This window comes from Pezoporus flaviventris, unplaced genomic scaffold (assembly GCF_033815535.1).
Source record: "Pezoporus flaviventris isolate CSIRO_AGI_PZ_B2104156 unplaced genomic scaffold, CSIRO_AGI_Pfla_v1 ptg000147l, whole genome shotgun sequence".
In the NCBI taxonomy this organism is placed as follows: Eukaryota; Metazoa; Chordata; class Aves; order Psittaciformes; family Psittacidae; genus Pezoporus; species Pezoporus flaviventris.
The window spans coordinates 246,268-265,230 of NW_026892695.1; the positions used below are offsets into that span (position 1 = coordinate 246,268).

General features: G+C 47.9%; 1 protein-coding gene across 2 annotated transcripts in view; it reads right to left on the reverse strand.

Annotated features, from left to right (window-relative positions):
- Positions 1-18,963, reverse strand: part of LOC133282942 (ran-binding protein 10-like) — a 70,214-nt gene that overhangs the window by 22,060 nt on the left and 29,191 nt on the right. For both annotated transcript variants that reach the window (XM_061479314.1, XM_061479313.1), the window contains exons 2-3: positions 5,142-5,309; positions 849-871 (exon numbers count right to left, since the gene is read on the reverse strand). In XM_061479314.1, coding sequence (XP_061335298.1) covers positions 849-871; positions 5,142-5,309 — 191 coding nt within the window. The remainder of the gene's footprint in view (positions 1-848; positions 872-5,141; positions 5,310-18,963) is intronic.

Genomic DNA, 18,963 nt, shown 5'->3' on the forward strand with positions numbered 1-18,963 from the left:
CTTCCACACAGTGCTTCTGTGCTTCTAGCCAACCAAGAAAATCAGCACTTTGAAGGCCTAAACAAGTTATGGAAACCAAGGAATTCCTCAGAGGAAATTCACTTGGGGTTATTAAGTACAAAGACAGGAGTGCAATCTCAGGGACAAGAAGTTCTGTGTATGAGGGAAGTGGGTGCAGTGGATGTATCGGTGTATGCCTGACCTGTCTTTATCTTCTTTTTCTAAAATTCTGCTCCTTGTCCAAGAGAGTCTGAAAAAGAGCAACCATGGTTTTGCTCATGACTCACTGTGAAAGTCGTGCTTTTCTACGTTCTGACTAGATGCTATTGCCTGGTGTAACTCAGTTGGCGAATCAGAGGAGTAACTATCAGCCCCACATGGATACAAAATACATTCCTCCGGCAATTCCACGAGCTGGTTACTCATCGTGGGAGAAGGCTTGTCAAAAACTTGTGTGATGAGCAGGCATGCTAAAGCCAGATTGATGATGGGACATATGAGAGGCTACTCAATAGCTTTGCACAGACTCCCCAGAGTCAAAGCTGCATTAGGAAGACACTGACCCGTAATGAAGTTTGAATCCTTGTTTTAATTAGAGGAAAAGGATCCCTCACCACCTCCAGAGGATGCCTCACCCTCCAGAGGTGGCGAGGGATGACAGGAGGCATGTGATTAGCCCACAAACCCAGGCACAGGATTACAAAGTCACAGAAAAAAGAGCATCCGCATCATTCAGTAACGCTTTAACATTGCTTTCTTTAACAGGGCATCAAACAATCACACAAACACTCTTCCCTCTCCCTTCACTTTGCATCCCTAGTTAAAAAAAAGAAAAGAGGTGTACTTACAGGGAGGTCTGTAAAGGCTATACCTGTGGGGGGAAAAAATACTAGAATTAAAAAGACACAAGATTTTCTCCCTGCTTGGCTACATAGAATCCTAGAATAGTTAGGGTTGGAAAGGCACTTAAGATCATCTAGTTCCAAACCCCCTGCCATGGGCAGGGACACCTCGCACTAAACCATGCCACCCAAGGCTCTGTCCAACCTGGCCCTGAACACTGCCAGGGATGGAGCATTTACCACTTCTTTGGGTAACCTGTCCCAGTGCCTCACCACCCTCACAGTAAAGAACTTCCTCCTTATATCTAACCTGAACTTCCCCTCGTTAAGTTTGAAGCCGTTACCTCTTGTCCTACCACTACAGGCCCTAATGAAGAGTCCTTCCCCAGCATCCCTATAGCCCCCCTTCAGATACTGGAAGGCTGCTATGAGGTCTCCACGCAGCCTCCTCTTCTCCAGGCTGAACAGCCCCAACTTTCTCAGCCTGTCTTCATACAGGAGGTGCTCCAGTCCCCTGATCATCCTCGTGGCCCTCCTCTAGGCTTGTTCCAACAGTTCCATGTCCTTTTTATGTTGAGGACAACAGAACCATACGCAGTACGCCAAGCGAGGTCTCACAAGAGCAGAGTAGAGGGGCAGGATCACCTCCTTCAACCTGCTGGTCACGCTCCTTTTGATGCAGCCCAGAATACGGTTGGCTTTCTGAGCTGCGAGCACACACTGAAGCTGGCTCGTGTTCAGTCTCTCATCAAGCAACACCCCCAAGACCTTCTCTGCAAGGCTGCTCTGAATCTCCTCTCTGCCCAAACTGTAGCGGTGCCTGGGATTGCCCCGGCCCAGGTGTAGGACCTTGCACTTGGCACATACCGAAACACAGCAACATTAGGTAGCAACTCTCAGCTCTGAGAATGCTCTTCACGACCTGTAGTATCTAGAAGTAACTTCCTTCCCCAGCCCCCTCCTCTGGAAGGTTTTGCATCTGGAAAAAGGTTCAGGGAAGAGCCTAAATGTTTCCAACATCTGACCCAAAACTTGATTTTCTAAAAGGCAGCTCCTCTTTTCTTTGCTTCTCCCTCTGTTATTATGAAGGAATCAGTTTTCAAGACTCACTTGGGCTTAACAGAGTTTTACCATAACATTGCTCCGGTTAAGGCTATAAATAGTTCTCACTAGCCAGAGAGACAGGGATGAACATTCAACACTTTGCATTACTGCCGGGGAAAAGCCTTGCAACAGGATTCAAGAGCACCCGAGAACAACTCCATCCTCAACTACACTGCTACAGTTCCAAACAGAAGAGATGGAAGGGATGGCTCCGATGACTGGAGTGTTGGAATGGAAGGTTATAAGCTCTTCAGGAAAGACAGACCAGGCAGATGGGGAGGTGGAGTAGCTATTTATGTCAGTGATAGACTGGAGAGTATGAAACTCTGCCTGGGGACGGGTGATGGGCCAACTGAGAGCTTGTGGGTCAGGGTGAAAGGGAGAACAGCAATGGGGGACATTACTGTGGGGATCTTCTTATAGGCCGCACAATAAGGAAGATGCCATGGATGAAGCAATCTATAGACAGACAGGAGCAGACTCACACTCACAGGGTCTTATCCTCATGGGCGACTTCAACCACCCGGACATCTGTTGGAGGGTCAGTACGGCCTGGCGCAAGCAATCCAGGAGATTCCTCGACTGTATGGAAGACAACTTCCTCCTGCAAGTAACAGAGGAGCTGACAACGAGAGGTGCCATGCTTGACCTCGTGCTCACCAACAGGGAAGGGCTGGTGGGGAATGTAAGACTCCAAGGCAGCCTTGGCTGCGGCAATCATGTGACGGTAGAGTTTGAGATCCACAGGGCAGTGAGAAAGGCACACAGCAAGCTCACTGCCCTGGACTTCAAGAGAGCAGACTTTGGCCTCTTCAGGAACCTGCTCAGTAAGGTTCCATGGGATAAAGCCCTAGAGGGCTGGGAGGCCCAAGACTGCTGGGGATATTGAAAGATCACCTGCTACACTCAGTAGCGTTGCGTTCCAACTAGAAGGAAATGGGGCAAGAAGGCCAGGAGACCTCCATGGATGAATAAGGAGCTGCTGAGGAAGCTTAGAGGGGAAAAATGAGGCTTATAAAAGGTGGAAGCAAGGACAGGTGGCCTGGGAAGAATACAGGGACATTGCCCAGGAAGCTAAGGCCCAGCTAGAATTAAATCTGGCAAGGGATGTGAAGGAAAACAGAAAGGGCTTCTATAGGTATGTAGCAAATGAAAGACAGACGAGGGATTACGTGGGCCCTCTCCGGAAGCTATCAAGAGAAATGGCTACCCTGGATTTGGAGAAGGCTGAGGTTCTCAACAACTTCTTTGCCTCAGTCTTCACTGGCAAATGCTCTGACCACACCACCCAAGTCTTGGAAGGCGGTTGCAGGGACCCTGAGAATGAAGACCTTAGGCCCACTGTAGGAGAGGATCAGGTTTGAGACCATCTTAAGAACCTGAATGCGCACAAGTCCATGGGACCTGATGAAATCCATCCGCGGGTCCTGAAGGAGCTGGCAAAGGAAGTTGCTAAGCCCCTGTCCATCATATTGCTAAGCCACTGTCGATTACGTTTGAAAAACCGTGGCAGTCAGGTGAAGTTTCTGATGAGTAGAAAAAGGGAAATATAACCCCCATTTTCAAGAAGGGGGAAACGGAAGACATGGGGAATTACAGACCAGTCAGTCTCACCTCTGTGCCTGGCAAAATCTTGGAGCAGATTCTCCTGGAAAGCATGCTAAGGCACATGAAAAGCAACCAGGTGGTTGGTGACAGCCAACATGGCTTCACTAAGGGGAAATCCTGCCTGACCAATTTGGTGGACTTCTATGATGGGGCTATGGAACTGATAAGACAGGGGCAAAGCAGTTGACGTCATCTACCTGGACTTGTGCAAAGAAGCATTCGACACTGTCCCGCACAACATCCTTGTCTCTGAATTGGAGAGGCATCAATTTGATGGATGGACCACTGGGTGGCTAAAGAACTGTCTGAATGGCCGCACGCAAAGAGTTGTGGTCAATGGCTCAATGTGCATTTGGAGATTAGTAACGAGTGAAGTTCATCAGTGTTGGGACTGATCTTGTTCCACAACTTTATTGGCGACATGGACATAAGTGGGATTGTTGGCGACATGGACATTGGGAGTGAGTGCGCCCTCAATCCCTGACACAGCTACAGGTTGGGCAGAGAAGAGATTCTGAGCAGCCCTGTTGGAGAAGGACTTGGGGGTTTTAGTTGATGAGAAACTGAATATGAGTCGGCTTCACTGTGCGCTCGCAGCTCAGAAACCAACCATGAAAAAGAAAGTTGGGGCTGTTCAGCCTGGAGAAGTGAAGGCTGCGAGAAGACCTCATAGCAGCCTTCCAGTGTCTGAAGGGGGCCTACAAGGATGATGGGGAGGGACTCTTCATTAGGGACTGCAGCGGTAGAATAAGGGTTAATGGGCTCAAACGTAAACAGGGGACGTTTGGGTTAGATATAAGGAAGAAGTTCTTTACTGTGAGGGTGGTGAGGCACTGGAATAGGTTGCGCAAGGAAGTTGTGAATGCTCCATCCCTGGCAGTGTTCAAGGCCAGGTTGGATGAAGTCCTGGGTGACATGGTCTAGTGTGAGGCATCCCTGCCCATGGCAGGGGGGTTGGAGCTAGATAATCTTAAGGTCCTTTCCAACCCTATCTATTCAATGATTCTATCATTCTATCTGTGAGAGACACCTTTGGGCAAAATTTTTAAGTCCATAACTTTAGGGGAAATAAACAACTGTGGAATGAACCTAATCGTAGGTAAGTGCTTAAGTAAGACTTCTTAAGCTGAATTAATGTCCAAGTTTGGGAATGCTTGGACTGACGTGTTAAGGCTCACAGACGGACAAGTCCCTTTAAAAAATGAAAAGATGCTGGTACAGTTGCTTTGCAGGTAGTTGAATAACACACTAACTAAACGTACCACTTCTTTATTTCCCTGTTGACCAAACATTTGCCATCTCATCCTACCTCCCACTGGTTGTGCAGTAGCAGAAGAAAAGAGCAGAAGCTAGGGATGCAATCCTAACCTACCTCAACAGATAAAGCAGCATGGAAACCCTTTCACATGCTGGAAGCATTTCTGTCTTGCAGCCCATTTCCAACTCCTGACTGCTGCCCAGCACTGTTTTTCTCTCCCATTCCACAAATGTGGGACAAGTGTTACGACACATGCCAAGTATTAGAGTAACCAGCAGCAAGAGCAGGGGAGGAGCAACCCTCTCCTGAGAACACCTTTCTTTACTTACCTAAGCTGTGGCCATTTTTCGTGTAGAAGCAGGTACTGTTGATGAGGTTGACGCAGCAGCCAATCACATCTCCAGTGGTGAACGTAGGGCCATAGGGCTGTCCTGTCCCCGAAGAGCAGAAGGAGTGCCCATCATCCCCATGGTACCCATAGGAATGTTTATCCCATCCTGCACAAGACAAGACAAAAGAACAAGTCAGCAGTGAGGCCACTTCAGCTGAGGACACAATTTTCGGGGAGGAAATTCAAAATTTTTAATCCTACTCCTGATACATCCCAATATTAATTTTCACATACCAGTAACTGAAAAGTCATCAATCATGATACATCAATTAGATTTCAACCTCGTTTGTCCCTTATGAGAAATAATTAAAGGAACAAATTGCCAAAAGTCATTGAGAGATTTTGTTTCAAAAGCCATTAAAAACCTATTTCTGCTTTATCTTGCCTGCAGTTGTATTTCCCACTAACACCATCTTCCAGCAGAAGCATTTAATGAAATAATTCTCAGCCAAGTGCAGCATTGTCTGCTCACAGATGTAACCCAATGGCCAGAGGCACCTTTTGCATTCTCACATTTACATTTCCCTTCCAACAGCTGATAAGGATTTCTGTGTTCCCCTTGGGTGGTGACATTTCCCATTCTGTGGGCATCGTACAGCACAACTCTCAGCTGGTGATTTTAAAAGTGTCCAATTCTAACATTAATATATTTTATTTCTTCTGCTAGTAACACTGTGCCAGAGTTACCGCTGGGCTCAGGGACTGCGTCCTGCCCGCTTGCCCTTTTCCACACCTCACAGTAATTCCACTATTCAGAGCTCCTGATTTTGCTCTGTTCTACCCCAATTCTGTTGTAGATTCTTTTGTGAATTTCCTACATATAGAAAGGCCAAATATAACTGGTAACTACTGCAAAGAAGAGAGATTAATCCAGCTTTTAAAAGCGGAAGTGTTCTTCAGGCAACACACTGGCCTCTTCAGGACTCTCCCTCTTGAAGAGGAGAGGACAGTGTTCCCACAGCTGTGGCCACAGAGTGATTCAGAGCTTCCAGTATCTGAAGGGCCTACAAGAAACCTGGAGAGGGGCTTCAGACAAGGGCCTGTAGGGACAGGACAAGAGGGAATGGCTTTAACCTGCCAAAGGGGAGATTGAGATGAAATCTTAGGCAGAAGTCCTTCCCTGTGAGGGTGCTGAGGCACTGGCACAGGGTGCCCAGAGAAGCTGTGGCTGCCCCATCCCTGGCAGTGTTCAAGGCCAGGTTGGACAGGGCTTGGAGCAACCTGCTCTCGTGGAAGGTGCCCCTGCCCATGGCAGGGGGCTGGATCTGGATGAGCTTTAAGGCCCCTTCCAACACAAACCAGGCTGGGATTCTATGATCTATTAAGTGACAGAGGCAAAGAACAAGTTGGATACAAAAGCTTATCACGTACACAGGCTTCAAATCTTATTGCACTAAATAATTCACAAGCTCATTTTATAGGCCAACATTTCAACTCTTAGCTGATGGGCCAGAACACTTTTATAAAATATTAAGACACCTTCCAAAAAATCTCGCAAGGTAATGGGTAAGAGTCATTGTACAGAGACACTGAGGCAGAGCAGTGAAGTGGCTCAGACAGAAGAGACGTCAGGGTTCCCTGTGGAATGCAGGGGACTAGCACCCAGCTCCTGTTAAAAACAATCCCTGAAACGGTATTTAATGAGGTAAGCAAATTATGAACTATAGAAATTTTTACATAAACACAAGACCTTATGGAGAAGTCTTCCAGAAGCAGCACATCTCATGATGTTAAGTGCTTGCAACAAGGCCTTCTAGATGCAAAACTGAGGTTCCTTAACTACTTTCCACATCAATTAAGGTAAAGCAACAGGGTTTTCTGAAGAGGATCATATTTATCCATCAGTAGAAACATCTGTTCTTCATCAGTTTGAGTCGCAGTGAGATTTAGCTTTGTGTTGATGTTACCTTTTATCTGAAAGGCTCAAGTAATAGGTACAGCCACTATAAAATTATTTTTTCTATTCTGAAAACCAAACAGTGCCGATTACAACTCTTGTTGACAGCTAAATTCCTGTCTCTAAATCACCAGTCAACTCTTAACTGTCACTAAGATCACATGGATTGTCCATAACCTGAGCTACAGTTGGAGATGCAGCCTGTGGTATTGGTGAAGGCCAAAGCACAAAACCCGCTATGCAATGCTGTCCCCACTCCACTTTAGAAACTCTTTTTGCACATGGCACAGAACTAACACAACCTGTGGGATGGCAGAAAGCTCCAGGTGAAGACAGGCTCCAGCATGCCAGTATCATGCATCTGTGGGAACATGCTGCATAAGAGCGCAGAACCTCTACAACGAGCCAGCCCATCTCCAAACGAGTTATGGCACAGAAATCAGGGCATCAAAAAGTGTGGGACATCCTTACTCCCTAAGTAAGAATCACTGATGCCTGAGCACTTAATAGTGGAAACAATTTCTTTGATTAACCTTCCAATGCCAGGGTTTCTGTCTTGAAATACTGACTGATGGTTTTGTTCAGCTTAAATGATGTGACTAAGCACCTTCCCAAATATTCCAGGGTGAAGCATAGTTACTGAAAGTTCAGCGTTTGGTCCGCCTTCTCCATTCAACACTGCAGTCTGCATGCCCAAAGGCAGGTCTAACTAAAAAGACCAACAGACAGAGAGGAGGAAAAAACAACACCTCCCTAAAAACCCTGCCCAAATGGCTGGCAGCAGTTTTGCTGGCTGCAGACAGGGTAGTCAGTAGGAGCAATACAAGCAAACACATGAACTGAAGTGGGTCAGAAGGGTAACAAGGCAGTCACTTTTACTTTATACATTCCTAATTTTCACATAAATATCCATAAATAAAACGCTTAACTCAGAAGGTTACTTATCCCCATTCTGTGCTTCAGGAGCTGTTTTTGATACTCTCCACCTCTGAACACATTTGAGAAAGTGTCAGACTGTCATTTGAGGACTTTATTATCACCGCTCTGGGGTCACTCTTCAGCAAGTATCAAGCAGTGAACTAAGGCATATGTCAAACTCCTCTTGCCATGCCAACTCACCCAGTATCAGCTCTCAGCAGAAGGCTCATGTTTTAAAACATGTCCCACCTAAACAACTTGCATCCAGCTAGCGCAAGATAACCTGATGAGGAGGCACACCTAATGAGCAGAGCACAGGAGTGCCGGGGGCTGTGGCAGCCACGAGGATCAAGAAGGAAACTGTTCATGCTTCCAGGCACAAAACCAACTTCCAGTTCAGCAGTTCTTGTTTTGATATTCTCGACTGCTTATAAAAACTGTGTGAGTCTACCAATGATAAGCCACAGCTCCTACACAGCACACTTCAGCATCACGACTCCAAAACCGAAGACCTACTGGGAAGAAAGAGGGAATGGTACATAAGCTTGTGCATTTCTTGCAATTCCTGCACAGCATGTTCATAGTAAAAGTTGTTTTCTTTGCAAGAAGTCACAAAATCCCAGAGTGCAGCCCAGGCTAGGATCTGCCCGGCTAGGAACAGCGCTGGGGAACAGGACCTGGGGGTCCTGAAGGACACAAGATCCATAGGAGTGACCAGTGAGTGGGTGCGGCAGAGAAAGGCAACAGGGTGCTGGGGAAAACCAAACAAGGACACCACCAGCAGAGATAAAGATGTCCTTGTCCCACTGCTCCGTGACTCCCCAGCACTGGACACTGTTAAGATTCAGCTGAACAGGGTGCTGGGACATCTACATTAGGTCATGCTTTGCCTAGAAATGCTGGATCAGATGAAGTTTGAGGCCCCTTCCAACCAGGGATTCCGTGATTCGATGATTACTTCCACTACCACCAAGACAACTCCTGTAGATGCTCTCACTCCATCGCAATCTACAGCATTAATAACTGCGGCATTGCACATCACAGCCTCTTTAATCATAGAAACATAGAATAGTTAGGGTTGGAAAGGACCTTAAGACCATCTAGTTCCAACCCCCCTGCCATGGGCAGGGACACCTTATGCTAAATCATATCACCCAAGGCCTAGTCCAACCTGTTCTTGAACACTGCCAGGCACCAGCAAGAAAACAGACACAGCTAGAAGGCATTTGGCCCAGAAATTACCCAAAATAAAATCACAGAAAAGTTAGGGTTGGAAAGGACCTTAAGATCATCTAGTTCTAATCCCTCTGCCATGGGCAGGGACACCTCACACTAGACCATACCACCCAAGGCTCTGTCCAACCTCGCCTTGAACACCGCCAGGAACGGAGCATTCACAACTTCCTTGGGCAACCCATTCCAGTGCCTCACCACCCTCACAGGAAAGAACTTCTTCTTTACATCCAATCTAAACTTCCCCTGTTTAAGTTTTCATCAGTTACCCCTTGTCCTATCACTACAAGTCCCTAATGATGAGTCCCGCCCCAGCATCCCTATAGCCCCCCTTCAGATACTGGAAGGCTGCTATGAGGTCTCCACGCAGCCTCCTCTTCTCCAGGCTGAACAGCCCCAATTTTCTCGGTCTATCTTCATACAGGAGGTGCTCCAGTCCCCTGATCATCCACGTGGCCCTCCTCTGGACTTGTTTCAACAGTTCCATGTCCATTTTATGTTGAGGACAACAGAACCATTCACAATGCTCCAAACGAGGTCTCACGAGAGCAAAGTAGAGGGGCAGGATCACCTCCTTAGACCTGCTGGTCACGCTCCTTTTGATGCAGCCCAGGATACGGTTGGCTTTCTGGGCTGCAAGCGCAAACTGAAGCCGGCTCATGTTCATTTTCTCATCGACCAACACCTCCAAGCCCTTCTCCGCAGGGCTACTCTGAATCAGTTCTCTGCCCAACCTGTAGCTGTGCCAGGGATTGCTCTGACCCAGGTGTAGGACCTTGCACTTGGCATGGTTAAATTTCATAAGGTTGGCATCTGCCCACCTCACAAGCATATCAAGGTCCCTCTGGATAGCATCCCTTCCCTCCAGCCTATCAACTGAACCACAGAGCTTGGTGTCATCGGCAAACTCGCTGAGGGCATACTCAATCCCACTGTCCATGTCACCGACAAAGATGTTGAAAAAGACTGGTCCCAACACCGATCCCTGAAGGGACACTACTCGTTACTGGCCTCCAGCGGGACATTGAGCCATTGACCACAACTCTTTGCGTGCGGCCATCCAGACAGTTCTTTAGCCACCGAGTGGTCCACCTATCAAATTGATGTCTCTCCAATTTAGAGACAAGGATGTCATGCGGAACAGTGTCGAACACTTTGCACAAATCCAGGTAGATGACGTCAACCGCTCTACCCCTGTCCATCAGTTCCGTAGCCCCATCATAGAAGGCCACCAAATTGGTCAGGCAGGATGTCCCCTTACTGAAGCCATGCTGGCTGTCACCAACCACCTCGTTGTCTTTCATGTGCCTTAGCATGCCTTCCAGGAGAATGTGCTCCAAGATTTTGGCAGGCACAGAGATGAGACTGACGGGTCTGTAGTTCCCTGGATCATCCATTTTCCACCTTCTTGAAAATGGGGGTCACATTTCCCTTTTTCCAGTCGTTGGGAACTTCACCCGACTGCCACGATTTTTCAAATATGATGGACAGGGGCTTAGCAACTTCATTTGCCAGCTCCTTCAGGACCCGCGGATGGATTTCATCAGGACCCTCTTCCATCACACATCCTCGTGAAACCCTTCCATAGCCCAGGCATTGCCACTACTAGCACTCCGCCCTTCTAATAACAGCTAATAGCCCTTCTCAGCTTCGTAGCTTCACAAACCTTCTGTCCTGGGTTTAGCAGTAGCAGTCATTTTTTTTCTCCTTCTTAGTAGCTGGTGCAGCGCTGTGTTTTTGATTTTCGGCCTGGGAACAGAGCTGATAGCATTGATGTGTAGTCTGACCAAGGACTTGGTGAGTCTCATGCTCTGCCAGGGAGGAGGGGAAAACGGGAGGAAGCAGAGACAGGACACCTGACCCAAACTAGCCAAAGAGGTATTCCATCCCCCAGCACGTTGTCCTGGGTTCAGCAGTAGCAGTCATGTTTCTCCTTCTTGGTAACTGGTGCATTGCAGTGTTTTGACTTTCGGCTCGGGAACAGAACTGATAGCGATGCTTTGGTTTGGCCAAGGACTTTGTGAGCCTCATGCTCTGCCAGGGAGGAGGGGAAGCCGGGAGGAAGCAGAGACAGGACACCTGACCCAAACTGACCAAAGAGGTATACCATACCACAGCACATCATGCCCAGGAGGTAACTGGGAGTTAGCCGGAAGGGCTGGGAGACTGCAGGGTTGGAGGAGGTATCGGTCAGAGCTTGGTTGGGCTGGGGGGGGGGTGAGTTATCAGTCAGCTGGTGGTGAGGTGTTGTATTCTCTTCCCTTGTTATTTCCTTTATCATTATTATTATTGGTGGTAGCAGTAGTGATTTGTGTTATACCTTAGTTACTAAACTGTTCTTATCTCAACCTGTAGGAGTTGCATTCTTTTCGATTCTCCTCTCCGTCCCTCCGGGAGTAGGGGGAGGGCAAGAAGGGGGGGAGTGAGTGAACGAGTTACCTGACTGGGTTTAAACCACGACACACGTCATGCCCGGGATGTAACTGGGAGTTACCCAGAAGGGCACTCTCTGCTCGGTCGGGCTTGTTCTCGGCGGGTGATATTGTATTCTCTTCCCTTGTTATTTCCTTTATCATTATTATTATTGGTGGTAGCAGAAGTGATTTGTGTTATACCTTAGTTACTAGACTGTTCTTATATCAACCCACGGGAGTTGCATTCTTTTCGATTCTCCTCTCCATCCCTCCAGGAGGAGGGGAAGGGAGGAAGGGGGGGAGCGAGTGAACGAGCTGTGTGGCTGGGTTTAAACCACGACAGTTCTTTTTGGCGCCCAATGTTGGGTGCGAAGGGTTGAGATAACAGCAATGTCTCCACCAACTAATAAGAAAGAAACACAAGCTTTCTTGGGTGCTGTGGGGTTCTGAAGAATCCACATCCCAAATTACAGTTCGATTGTAAGCCCTCTCTATCATGTCACCCGGAAGAAGAATGATTTTAAATGGGGCCCTGAGCAACAACAAGCCTTTGAGCAAATTAAACGCGAGATAGTTCATGCAGTAGCCCTTGGACCTGTCCGGACCGGGCCAGATGTAAAAAATGGACTGTACACCGCAGCCAGGGAGAATGGTCCTACCTGGAGCCTCTGGCAGAAAGCTCCAGGGGAGACTCGAGGTCGACCCCTCGGCTTCTGAAGTCGGGGATACAAAGGATCTGAGGCCAGCTATACCCCAACTGAGAAAGAGATACTGGCAGCCTATGAAGGGGTTCGAGCTGCTTCAGAAGCGTTTGGCACTGAAGCACAGCTCCTCCTGGCAACCCTGGTGCCCGTGCTGGGCTGGGTGTTCAAAGGCAGGGTCTCCTCTACACATGACACAACTGATGCTACATGGAGTAAATGGGCTGCACTAATTACACAACGAGCTTGAATAGGAAATCCCAGTCGTCCAGGCGTTCTAGAAGTCATCATGGACTGGCCAGAGGGCAAAGATTTTGGAATGTCACCAAAGGAGGAGGTGGTGCGCGCTGAAGAGGCCCCACCATATAATAAACTGTCAGAAAGTGAAAAGCAGTATGCCTTGTTTACTGATGGGCCTTGCCGTATTGTGGGAAAGCATCGGAGATGGAAGGCAGCGGTATGGAGTCCCTGATGACAAGTTGCAGAAACTGCTGAAGGAGAGGGTGAATCGAGTCAGTTTGCCAAGGTGAAAGCCATCCAGCTGGCCTTGGACATTGCTGAACGAGAAAAGTACTTTATCTCTCTACTGACTCATGGATGGTGGCAAATGCCCTGTGGGGGTGGTTGCAGCAATGGAAGCAGAGCAACTGGCAACACAGAGGTAAGCCCATCAGGGCTGCTGCACTGTGGAAAGATATTGCTGCCCGGGTGCAGAACGTGGTGGTGAAGGTACGCCATGTAGATGCTCATGTACCCAAGAGTCAGGCCACTTAGGAACACTATAACAAACAACAAGTGGACAAAGTGCCTAAGATTGAAGCGGCTCAGATGGACTTAGACTGGCAACATAAGGGTGAATTATTTTTGGCCCCATGGGCCCATGACACTTCAGGCCAACAGGGCAGAGATGCAACATACAGATGGGCCCACGTTCGAGGGGTGGACTTAACAATGGACACTACTGGCCAGGTTATTCACGACTGTGAAACATGTGCTGCAATTAGGCAAGCCAAGCGGTTAAAGCCTCTTTGGTATGGAGGACAATGGCTGAAGTATAAATATGGGGAGGCCTGGCAGATTGAATATATCACACTGCCAGCAACCTGCCAAGGCGAGCGCCATGTGCTTAGCATGGGGGAAGCAACCACCAGATGGCTGGAAACATACACTGTGCCCCACGCCACTGCCCGAAGCACTACCCTGGGCCTTGAGAAACAAATCTTGTGGCAACACAGCACCCCAGAGAGAACCGAGTCAGACAGTGGGACTTATTTCCGGAATAACCTTATAGACACTTGGGCCAAAGAGCACATCATTGAGTGGGTATATCACATACCCTACCATGCACCAGCCTCTGGGAAAATCGAACGGTACAAGGGGCTGTTAAAAACTACACTGAGAGCGATGGGTGGGGGAACTTTCAAGCATTGGGATACACACTTACCAAAGGCCACCTGGTTGGTCAACACCAGAGGATCTGCCAACAGGGCTGGCCCAGCCCAGTCAGAACTTTTACATATTGTAGAGGGGGACAAAGTTCCCGTGGTGCATATGAAGAATTTGCTGGGGAAGACAGTCAGGGTTATTCCTGCTTCAGGTAAAGGCAAACCCACTCGTGGGATTGCTTTTGCTCAGGGACCTGGATATACTTGGTGGGTAATGCGGGAAGATGGGGAAGTCCGATGTAGACCTCAAGGGGATTTGATTTTAGGGGAAAACAGCCAGTGAACTCAATTGTATGCTGTTGCCTGCTGTGTAATGCTTTTATAGCCCATCAACTAGATGTCTTCAGGTCACCAGCGACTGGCCCCGACTTCCCTCCGACCATCATCCCAACAGAGAATGAACTTTGATAGAACCAGACGAGTTCTGCGGTAAAGGAACGATCAGCATCAGCAGGCAACGATCCAACACTGCACACAGCCTCGCCTGCCCTGAAAGACTGTTACAAGAGATGGAACCTGACATCATGGACCAAATGGACTCTTCCGCATTATAGGGATTGGTCCATGCACTAAGAAAGGATCTCTTTCGCTCTGCCTGCGTATGTGGATGCATATATATGTAAGAGCAATGGTATATTGAAAATGTGGGATCTGAGCATGACATGAATGGTATGGAATAACCATATAAGTGGATACTGTCCTGGGTTTAGCAGTAGCAGTCATTTGTTTCTCCTTCTTAGTAGCTGGTGCAGCGCTGTGTTTTTGACTTTCGGCCTGGGAACAGAGCTGATAACATCGATGTGTAGTCTGACCAAGGACTTGGTGAGTCTCATGCTCTGCCAGGGAGGAGGGGAAGCCAAGAGGAAGCAGAGACAGGACACCTGACCCAAACTAGCCAAAGAGGTATTCCATCCCCCAGCACGTCATGCCCAGGACGTAAATGGGAGTTACCCAGAAGGGCACTCTCTGCTCAGTCGGGCTCGTTTTCGGCAGGTGATATCGTATTCTCTTCCCTTGTTATTTCCTTTATCATTATTATTATTGGTGGTAGCAGTAGTGATTTGTGTTATACCTTAGTTACTGGACTGTTCTTATCTCAACCCGTGGGAGTTGCATTTTTTTCAATTCTTCTCTCTGTCCCTCTGGGAGGAGGAAGAGGGAGGGCGGGGGGGAGTGAGTGAACGAGCTGCGTGGCTGGGTTTAAACCGCAACATCATGTGAGCTATAAGATAGGTAACAGCAAGACAAGCATATGCTGTCATTAACATTTGTTTTCAATGCTTTATTATGTGAGTGAATGAAGCAAAGCACAGTGGGGGGAAAAAAAAAAATAATCCAAGCAAGTTCAACTGACTAATCACCAAAATAAAAGGTATCTAGCCCAAGAGATGCAGCCAACCAAGCTAGCTTTAGCCCAGTACACCCTAGCAAGACGCTCCTTCATAAAAAAAGTCTCCACGATCAGCTGGATAACTGTTAATTGGAGGGAACACTCAGGCTTTAATTAAGGCTTTCAGCACATATCACAGGTGAGAGTAAAACTTCTATCAAAAATCATCTCAGACCACTTTTACCCATGCGTTTGTAGAATTAAGTTTCACAGAGGAGTTGCTTCAACTGGGCAACAAACAGATCCACGTTAATAACAACCCCCAAAACAACCAGTGCCCCCTGCCCATCATTATTAACCCAATTACATGACCCAGTTCATATGCAGTCCCACAAACTAGTTTGTTGGGATAAATTAGAGGGTACCAGAAGCATAAGCATGTGTATCTACATCCTGGGGGTGTTTCTAAAGGTGCTTTGGGGGAGTGCACATTTATTTATTTATTAAATAAAAAAAGACTAAAAAAAATAATAAAATATCGATATCAGCCTTACTTTTTCTTTAACTAATATACAGAAACTAATCGCCATACTCTACAATTTACGCAGGTACTAAATAAGTGATGTGTGTCTTTATGAAATTCCTTATGGGTACTATAGTTACCTATATGCAAATCAGACACCAAACCAAAGATTTGGGGACTATTCAATCTGGGTTATACTTACTGCACAAATAAAAGAAATTTCCTGAAAAGTTGTATCTCCTCCTGGCTAGCAAGGTTAAAGGTTTAAATGTGGAGTTGGGTTATATACTAACTTTTCACTGAATAACTCCACCAGGACACTGCAGAGACAGTCTTGCCATTACCGATCTAGTAGAAGTAATAGTAACATATCCAAATTGCCATAAAATGTATTAAATGTTGAACCAAATATACATTTTGGTGCCACCTAAAGTTACATAAGAACCACTTTTATCCCAAAACTCTATATCAAACAGTACTCAAATGTTGCAGAATGACTCTAAGAGCAGGACCAGAGAGCCCTGGAGGACTGTGCGAGCAAGGCAGGGGGTGGCCCCCACAGGTAACGGGAAACCGGACATGGGAGGAGAATGTGAAGGAAGCTGTGTGGGCCTAACCAATACTGTTGTGCCAAGGAGGAGCGGCTAAATACCACTCCTATAAATATGTGAACTGCGTCACAAATAAAGTAGAAGTTTGCTTATCACCCATATTGGGTTGGCCTGTCTGCTTCTCCTCGCCGCTTACAAACGGCGCCCGAACAGGGACGTGGACTACAGGGCCCTGGTCACTGGGGACCCAGAATACAGGGCCCAGACTAGCGGGGACTCGGAATACAGGGCCCGGACTAGCAGGGACCCGGATTACAGGGCCCCGGTTAACGGGGACCCAGATTACAGGGCCCCGGTTAACGGGAATACGGATTACAGGGCCCCGGTTTAACAGGGACCCGGATTACAGGGCCCCGGTTTAACGGGGACCCGGATTACAGGGCCCCGGTTTAATGGGGACCCGGAATGGCAAGTGAGCGGCGCCGGCGGCAGCGGCCAGGGAGCGCGGGCAATGCTGCTGCGGTGGCGTGACGGACCCGGGTGCTTGGACTAACCGAAAGGAGTCCACCGCTGGGACGAACCAGACACTGCTGCGTCGGGAGGCCGATCCGGAGACCGAGGTTACAGGACGACCCAGAAGAAGACGATCCGGAAAAGGCCGGCCATGAAAATGGACCGAGAGGTAGCCCTGGACTTATTACAGTGCTTTTTATAAAAGAGGGGAATTGAGCCCTGAACTTATTACAGTGCTTTTTATAAAAGAGGGGAATTGAGCCTGAGACTCTAAAGCAGCTAGCAGGTCTAGTGGCTGTAGGGAAGGCTAAGGGATTTTTTGTAGATCCTAATACAGTTTTTGAGGAGAGTGAGTGGCGAAAGTTTGGTGATGAGCTATTTGACTCAATGCTAAATGATGATAAAACGGCAAAGAAACTCGGTAAACCATGGAGAGAAGCAATAAACTGTATAAAAAGATACAAGGCAGAAAAGAAAACTGCCGCGGTAGCAATGGAGAAACTAGGAACAGACGTCCCCGGTCAGTTGAAACCGGGGGAAGATTACAACTCGTTTCCCCCAACCCACGGGAGCACAGGGTTTCCCACCCCCCCCCTTTCCTTTCCCCCCCCCCATCAGAAGGTGCCGCGGAGGAGGTGTAACCCCCTGCTCCCCCACCACCCCAGTTCCGAAAGTAGGGACTTTGAAAAGGACAGAGAAAGTATATTAGAAGGTATACGCATGATAAATGTCGAGGAATCCGAAAGAAAGAGGGCGGTGCCTCGGCGCCGGATCGATTGGGGCGCCATTTTGAAGCACGCAGTATAAAATAGAGATCATGCGCTAGCGGGAGATTTAAAGGAACTGCGAGCCTCTCCAACCCACTATGCCCTAGAGTGAAAAAGTTTTTAACTCAGTCACGGAGGAGCCAGGTCTGCAGATGGCTACATACCGAACGAGAGACATCTGACAAGAAAGACACAGCTGCGAGCAACGGAGACCCTGAGTCCGGCGCAGGATCAGCCCCTGAATCCCCTGAATCCGAGCCAGATTTATATCCTCTGCTTCCAGACCTTGACTCTTCGTCTCCTGGGTCGGTCTGCTTAGACTTACTGGCCCTGGAGACGCTCAGGTGTAACAATGGGTAACCAAGGATACGATCATTACTGGGGAATTTTCTGCAATGGGCATCTTTGCATATCCTGTGTTTGCTACACAGCAGGGGGCTAAAGAGTGGGAAGCTCTTGATCTCAAAATAGTTAAGGAGGCCTGACAAACAGTGACCACGTATGCGTTAAAATCCTCTTACACTCAAGCTGTATATGTTATGATTTTTTCTTGCAATTGACAGGGGGAGCCCATACAGTTTCTCTGTGATACTCATGTACTAGAAGTTGGTAAATATAAGTATGTCCAGGCTTCTATCAACCCTTGGAGACCTTTGTAGATACTGCTGACCACTTCTTCCAGCACAGGCTGGCCACCTGTGTCGGAATGAGTGTGCATTTTGGTCAGTATAAAAGCCCAAGCCTCATACGATGTGGGGGAGGGAGAGCCTCTGCGGGGACACCCGCTAAGGTTGAGCCTGCCACCTCGCACTGCAATGATGCTTCTCGGAGCTGGTTTGCTGTTAGTCTCCACAGGGTCCTTGTGCCACGTTCTGTACGTGGGACTGTAGTGGGAGTAATGATTATCTGGATTTGGTGCTTCAAATATTGTGTGGTGTGCTTGTGGGATCCCATACGCGTGTGTGTATTTGTATGTGTGTGCTGAGGGCAGACGGTGTTCTGGGTATTTTTCTTGTTGTTGGGTTCATGTAAAAGCTTTCAACGGGTAGCTGTTTAACATTTTGGGCATGAAAGGGTTAACGTAAAGGTGCAGTTGCCGGCAGGTATTTATGGTTGCTGCTGAAGCAGGCAGGCTGCTATAGTTGCTGCCCAGCAGGATGGCTTTTGAAAAAAATAAAAAAATAAAAAAAAAAAGGGGGGGGGGGAGAGAGAGAGAGTAATGATGCTGCATTTAACCTGTTTAACCAGTCTACTTCTCAAGAACTGAAGAACTGATAACCTGAGGGAGGGGGGTATATTTGTGTCCTCCTGCCTACAAGTCCATGGCGACTGCCTGCAAAGTTTGTCAAGCCTTGCCATGAGCTGGACAGACGAATGGAAAAACCTGATCCTCAGCTACAGGAGCTGACCGTGAATACCCCAAGCAGAATGAGATAGAGGAAGAGAAAGAACGATTAACTGCAAAACA